General features: G+C 36.4%; 1 protein-coding gene across 1 annotated transcript in view; it reads right to left on the bottom strand.

Moving 5' to 3' along the window:
* Window positions 1-624: 624 nt before the first annotated feature.
* Window positions 625-8,120, bottom strand: part of LOC116269507 — a 29,520-nt gene continuing 22,024 nt past the window's right edge. Inside the window, exon 3 of the mRNA XM_031652557.1 lies at window positions 625-1,653. Within this exon, the coding sequence (XP_031508417.1) occupies window positions 1,423-1,653 (231 nt within the window). The 3' untranslated portion in view covers window positions 625-1,422. The remainder of the gene's footprint in view (window positions 1,654-8,120) is intronic.

Below are 8,120 nucleotides of genomic sequence, written 5' to 3'. Positions count from 1 at the left end.
TAATTTAAATTTTCTGATAGCACTCCTGGCAACTTAATCCATGTAAATATAAATACAATATTTTCTACTGACTTTTGCCAACAATTTATGTTATTTTTGAAGGAATAAATTGGAATTCAATGTCGGAATTTTATCAAAATGACCACAATTTTGCTTATGACAACTAAAAATCATTTTGAAACATCTGACATCCATAAAACCCTATATAGAAGTAAAATTAAAATAACACTGGAAGTGAAAAACAGATGTTAAAAATAATTATTGGAGGTCTATAGAGAGGGGAGTCTCTAATATAAAAATTATTATTGACCAATCTTGCAAGATGTGTTTAGTAGGTATTTTGGGTAACTCGTCTTAGATTATTTTATTCAAATTTCAATACATGCAACTAACTGCCCAATGCTGGCAAACGTAATGAAAGTATAAAAATGGAACGGAAGGAAAGTGTTTAAAAATGTACTGTATATTGTTCAAAAATGATGACATGAACATTGGTACCCATTAAACACTTTCAAACTATAGTTCAGATCCTGGTACAAGGCTAATTTTTCCCAGATCTCTTAATGAAACATACACAACAAGAGGAAGTCCCTCGCTCAGAGTGCAAATACAGATGTATTCTCGTGCCATGGTTTCTAAGGACTGGAGATTTCCCTCTAGCCTGCTCTTTATTTATTTTGGAAACATTAACAGAAACACAAGTGGATACGTAAGAAAGGTGGTTCCAATTAATAGTACTCATGGTTTACAGGGTAACCGCTTTATAGTTTTTACTGAACTGTCTACAACTTTAGCACTTAAGAAAACCGACAAAATCAAATCAATTTCATGCCACTGTGTACGTACATTCTCTTATTCAAGAAGTATGTGCTCAGTGCCACTCAGTGCCAAACCCAGGTCCAGCCTTCAAGGAGCTCCCAGTCTAGTAACAGAGACAAGAAAATTGGAGATTTAATAGTATATGATGATAGTTGTGATAAAGTGCTCATAACCTCAGTGAGTCAAAACAGATTTCACAGGGAAATTAATGTCTAACATTATGTGGAGAGGATCACTCCGGACAGGTGCAGCCTGCTCAGAGAACTGCCAGGAGCTCCAGTGGGGTGAGCACAGAGCTCAGGCGTCAGGGCCAGGAGGTGGCCGGAAGCATCTCACGTTTTGTGGTATAAGGACTGAGCATCCTCCGTGCAGAGAGGGGTGTGGAGTCAGAGTCCTGTTGCCTGTTTACGTCGTCAATGTCCTTTGCTCCATCTTGTGGAATGACACAACTTTTAACAACTGAAAACTGCACTGCTTTGCCACATGTATGTTTATTTGTACAACGACTATGAGAGCAAGCTGGATCTACCATGCAATGGATGTGCTGTATCTCCTCTATGTGGGAAATGCAGGGTTCTGAAATGAAAACGTCGGGCCAGATTCTCAGGCTTTCTTTCTTTGCCATCTGCTTATGAAAGTACACGTTACTGAATGCACAACACAAAAGTTTCCATCTTCTTCCTCTTCTGGAAGTTTTATGTGTAATTTTCCCTTTTTTCTTTTCTTTTTTCTTTTTTTTCCCTTCACTTCCAAAATCACAGGCTGCCCGACAGGATTAGCAGGTTCCAGGTTCCAACTCAAGCCATCTTTTGATTGCGACTGCAGTGATTGAGTCTAAGAGGAAAACACAAATGAATTCTCAGCCCTGGGATTGAGTGACATTTAATAAAAAGTACTATTTGTTTAACCTGATTGTTATGGTTTCTGAATCACAAAACGCTGAGCATTATGATGGCTGCCAGGTTATATTATCTACTACTTGATTTTAAGTGATATCTGTGGGATTTATAAGTAAATTGTAAATTGATGTTTTCTTTTTCTTACCTATACAACAGAAAATAAAGGGTTTCAGAATTTGTATATCACTGGATATCCTGGCAATGAAATATTAAATGGCGTTAGGAGAAATGTGTTTTCTACAGGGGAAAGTACGATACATTATAAACCTCTCCATCACTCTAATCAGGCTTCTGACATGAAAATAATAGGGCTGCACAGGACCACGTCATTCCCATCCCAAGTGTGGGGCTCTAGGTAAAGACATAACACAGAGGGTTAGTCAGCGGAAAGCGGAGAGGTGCCTTTTGGAGAGATGTTTGTTTGAATATTTGTATTTGCTTTGCAAGGCTAAGCAGCACCCTTTGGTTAATCATGAGGGCGTTTTGGCATCTGCCACCTGAAGTGTGTGACTCACCCAGATTCTGACTCAATAGATGGAAAAAAGACTAACCTGCTCACAAAATACTCATTTCATGGGCGAGGAGTTCTGCAAATTACCATTTCACTCTACTTTCTAATGCTCTGAACATATCGCACAAAGAGCTCCATTTTGGCTTTCATTTTCACTTTCTCTTAGTTTTCTCTTATTTTCCAGGACATGTGACTCTACCTCCTTAAAAGTGAAGTGACTGCGAAAATTGATTGTACCTTCTTACGTGACTAATTTTGACCATCCCTTATGGCTGAGAGTCTCATGCAATGCTTTGGATGTTCCATCAGCGACACTCTAAGTCCATGAGGTTCCACAGGGCGTGCTGTTGGAGACTCACCACAGCTCCGGGTTATCCTGCCGTGGACACTGCCAGGCACCCACCTTGCCACTGGGGTTCCAACTCAGTTCATTGAGAAAACTATCTGACCCCAAGAGTGAAAGTTTAGGTCAATACTGAAACAGTCAGTCACGTACTTGTTGGTGTAATGTGCAGAAATGGTAACTCAAGAGAGAAATCAACCACAGTAGCTCTCCATTCATGGTGAGAGGTAGGGTATATGGTGTAGAAAATCAAGGTGTTTGAGATGAGTGAGGCTTTGGGCTGACGGATGCTCACTCAGCTAAGCATCTGGACTGTCTGGGTTGCCCTTCATGTCCATATCCCCTCGTACTGTGCGTTTTAGCTGTCTCTGAAATTTCATATGCTGACTTTCCTCCACCACATTGTCAACCTTTCCTACTTGCTACACTCAGGGTCTATTCTCCTAACTTCCTCCACTTTTCCTTCTGTTTCTACACTGATGTAGCTTAGGAAACAAAATAATCAACTGGACTTGAGAGGCTGATGTTCTCCTGAAATAAGGCAGGAAGCTTGGAGCCAGGTCTTTGTGGTGTAACAGAGGCTGGCTACCACCCAGATGAATGGGCTTCATGGAGAAATTAAAGTACTGCTCTCAGTAGCTTTTATTTACTAATTCCTGTTATGAACTATGTATAAATGTGGACCTAAAATACGAGCTAAAGGGCTCCTCACTAATAGAGTCAATAGGGAAAATGAAAGGGAAAATCCCAGCCAGCTAGTAGAGAAATACGCTGTAGCACCTTGCTTAATGCATGTATATAGGTTTTCAAACAGGTTTAATCGATTTCAATTTCGAAACTTGAAAAGCGTTAGGGCAGCATCTCATGTAATATTATTTTACAGGTGATTGGACTGAAAAGATGTATAATTTTTCTATTATTTGTTTATACTATTTATTATAATGTAATTGTTATTGTATTCTATATTACTATTTATTTAATACAATGATAACATTTGTTTACAAAGTCTACAACTTTTAAGAATGAGACACAACCTATCTCTTAATGGCACCAAATAATCATTTCCACATAGTCAATGTTATTTGAACAAATGAATAACTAAACTCTGGAAAAGAATCACAAAAACAGTCTCCACCATCCCATCAGCACCGGGAAGCTCCGTGAAGCTGCCGGGGGCACTAGCAGGCAGACACAAAGCCATCATAAAAGATTCCCTGTTTTTCCAAGGGATAGGTTTTACAACCAATAATTAAAAGATTAGGACATTCCATCTCTTGTCACCGTGAGGTGGAACCCTGCCGTTCTAGGTTTTCAGTAACACTGAGTCATCAACAAAATTCAAGATTCAGAATCTTCTCTATGAATCTTGATGTATTAAAGCATTTACTTGTAAACTAATGGCAAATACTTATATTAAATTTAAATAAAATATTAGGGCAGTTAATCGGGTCTTTTTTTCCAGTCTACTCACCTGAGACATGGGGCAGCTTGAGAGGTTTCTGGAGATGAGGTTAGGTTAGGGACAGATTCTCAGAAATGATCTATGCAAAAGACTTTGGAATTACAGTGTCATTTTTTTCAATCCTATCAAATTTGCTACTGAATATATTAAAGTATGGAAAGTTGAGAGATATCAAATGTCACTAAATAAAAATGAGATCAGATTTATAATTTGGAAGATTGTGTAATCATTTGGTGGCTGAATTTTTTTGTTGTTGTTGTAATTTCTGCCCTCTCCAATCTAGACTATTTAACCTTCTTTTGCCCATTGCAAGTTATAATAGCCCATAAATTTGACAACTTCATTAAAATCCTAAACGAGGACACTAATATTTGGCCCGTTTCTTCTGGCTCATATTTTTTGTTCTAGAAATCATCTCTCTTTACCTGTGAATACCCAGTTTACTCTCCACTATTCCCTAAGGTTAGCTTTCACTCAAATACACATTTACAATTATAAACTTTATTTCCATTTAGATTGCTCCTGGTCTCCACAGAGATAGCAAAGACTTCAAATGCAACAGGCTGTTTAGCAGAAACAGCTATTTTCTTTTATATAAATTTAGTTCACTTAGTTCAGTATTTTGTCTTTAAAAATATACTGCTTTGAAAAAACTCAAACAGAACTATTCTTAATTCAATTATTTCCATTGGCACGTAAAATTTAATGTACAGATATAGCACCAGGTCCTTTTAGTGTCTTTGTTTAAATTGTTAGAAAAAGAGACAAAGACTTTTTTAATAAACAATTTCAGAAATACAAAAATCTAGGGCACAATACATAACACTTTATTACCACACAACTATATATATATATATATTCACCTATCCTGCTAATGGGCATTCTGTTTATTTCCATTGTTTATTATTATTTAAAAATTACTACATCTCTTTACTGACCATTACAAATTCTTCTTCTGTCAATTGCTTATTCTTATCCTTCATTTTTTTTTCTTTTTTTGGTATTTTCTTTTTTATTTATTAGACAATTTTAAATAGTTTGATCACTACTTTTTTCTATGTTATATGCACTGTCAATCTGTTCTTCCCTTCAATGGCTGGTTTGTTGTTTTTACCACAGAACATTTGGTCAAGTGTTTCAGAGGTTAAACTCTATTTATATATTTATTGCCCTTATGACTTGTGCTTTTTCTTTATGGTCTGATTTCGATAACTCTTTTCTCCCTCACAGACCTAAAGAGCTTTTTCTATATTTTCTTCTACAATGATGAAGTTTTATCTTTTACATTTAATTAGGTAAAATTTATTTTTTATTTGTTGTGAGTGATAGATCTACCTTTTCCACATGGATATCCAATTTCCCAGGAATATTGAAAGAGAAGCAAGTCTTTTTTTTTTTTTTCTCTCTCTCTCTCTTTTAATATATAAAAAGATCTAACAAGATCCCTAGGACAAATCTGATGTTAACTGAATTAAGTGGATTAGTATTAAATCAACTGGCGCAATAATTACAGGAAGGCATTATAAGTCACTAGGGAGCCCAAGGAGGGTGAAACCTCATGCCTCTTTGGGGAGTAGTACAGGGATTGACTATACTCCTTGCTCCCAAGGGACAGAACATTCTCTAGGTTTTTCATTCCTGACTCAGTAGCACTCAAAGCTTTTCTTAAGGTAAATTAAAGTTATGGAGAAAGACATCACTCTGTAGCCACTGTTTTCCAAGAGTAGCATTCCAGGCAGCATCTAGGGAGCCAGCAAAGATTCTGTCCTGTCTACCATTTTCCCATGAATGACATCATAATTGAACCTCCCTGTCTTACTGCCTTTTTCTGTTGTGGTAACAAAAGATCACAAACTGAGTAATTTGTATAAAAAATGTTTCTTTAGTTCATAGTTCTAGAGGCTGGAAGTCAACAGTGCGGGCATCTGTGAGGGCCTTTTTGTTGCCTCACTCATGGCAGAGGGCATCACATGGTGAGAGTGGGAGCAAGGGAGCCAGGGAGAGCTCACATGCATAACAATAATGCTCCTGTGATAATAAACCCACTCCTGTGATAGCAACATTCATCCCATCGTGAGAACAGAGCCCTCATTCATCCCTTCATCTCATCATAGGGGCAGAAGGATTAAGTTTTAACACATGAACTTTTGGGGGACTCATTCAGTACATAGCACTCCCAAAATATTCACTAAGAGCGAGAGTAAACTGATTTAATTTCAGACTGTTCTTGGCAGTCCAAAACTAGAGCTTTCCAAGTTTTACAATAGAGAATTAAAATGATAGAAAAATATTCTAAAAAAAAAAAAAACTGCAGAAGAAAGCTAGAAAATCTGAAGATGAAGTTTTTTTAAGGCATAAAATACATGCAGTTAATAGACAATGGAGACATGCTAAGACTTGAAAATGTGCTTTGACATTCTCAAATTGTCTAAGGATTTTGCAACAAAATAACTTACCAGGGTCAGGGCATGATAGAATATGAGTTCATATTGAATTTAGACCTGGGTTTCTGTGACCCAAGTTATGCTGAAGAAAATGAGAGACACCCCCTTTTAAAAAACTGTGCATAGCCTGAGGCCACTGCAATTACTTAATCCCTTCGGAAAATTGCTTTAGCCTGGCACGTTTTGTAATGAATTTTATCTCTTCACTACCAAAAGTCATAAAACGTAACTTAAGCGAGGAAAGAAACACAATTGATAATTGGATATTTCCAAGGGATCAGCATTTTTAAAAAGTGGATAAGTATTAGTATGCTATATCTGACATATGACATGAAAATGACATATACAACATAATTTTGTTTATACTGTTGTATATATCTTACACATTTTATATTATAACACATTTTGAATATATGTTTTTATATATACACACAAATATATAGGAAAATAAAACTAAATATTATCAGAATGTTTATTTCTTGATGGGAATTTGAGTGGTGCATTTTTTACTTTCTTTCTGTTGTTACACATTTGGTATTTTCCACATGTTGTTCAGTGATTTTGTATTACTTTTGCAATGATAGACATAATGTTTGGAGGCAGAAAAAATAAGAGAACAGGCAAGAAGCGTTCATTTGAAAATTCTAAATGCAATAGGCACCTGAAGTCAAAGGGTTCCCCGTCACTGAAAAACCAAAGCTACCCATATCAAAGAAGCGTGGGCGCTTCTGCCCCCTACTGTCCATCTTCAGTAACTGTCCAGTGAGTCCCCGCCTTTTGTTAGCAAGTCTTAGAATCTCCTGGGACGCTTGCTGTTTGCAAAATTAGGAAATCTTGAGCTACATCCTCAGATAATCTGAGGCTGGATACCCTCAGACTGTACTCTAAGAAACATCATCAAAATTAAGTTACATGACCTGATCACAGCTACAGTAATAAAATCAGAAAAAATATGGACATCATATTTAGAAACACAAATAGAAAAGCAACGCGATTTCTTTCAGTTTTAAAAAAGTATATTAGTATATAACATAATCTACTATGTATTAAAATAATATATATTTAAGAATATATAAATATATGCTTAGTACACATTGTCACTATTAGTAATATCAATACATTACCTTTTATACATACATATGTATGTGTGTTTGTGTATTTATGCACATGTAGTTTTATATTTTCCTATGTAGTTGTATATATGTATAGTGCATAGTATAGTGTGGATGTGTGTATATGTGGTATGCATATATAGTATATATAGTACACACACACAGAGTCCTGCCTGGACACACACACAGCCATTCATCATTTAACAATGGGGATACATTCTGAGAAATGCATCCGTAGGTGATTTTGTTGTTATGCAAATATCATAGTGTGAACTTTCACAAAACTAGACGGAAGAGCCAACTACACACCTGCTGCTGCTAGACAACAAATTTGTACAACATGTTATTGTTCTGAATACTGTAGGCAATCGTAACACCATGGTATTTGCATATCTAAACGTAGAAAAGATACAGTAAAAATACAGTATAAAAGATAAACATGGTGCACCTGTGTAGGACATTCACCATGAATGCAGCTTTCAGGACTGGAAGTTGCTCTGGGTGGGTCAGTGAGTGACTGGTGAGTGGAT

This window comes from Papio anubis, chromosome 11 (genome assembly GCF_008728515.1).
Source record: "Papio anubis isolate 15944 chromosome 11, Panubis1.0, whole genome shotgun sequence".
Taxonomy (NCBI): domain Eukaryota; kingdom Metazoa; phylum Chordata; class Mammalia; order Primates; family Cercopithecidae; genus Papio; species Papio anubis.
Note: the sequence above shows the minus strand (reverse complement) of the source record. Positions and strands in the feature narration are given on the sequence as shown.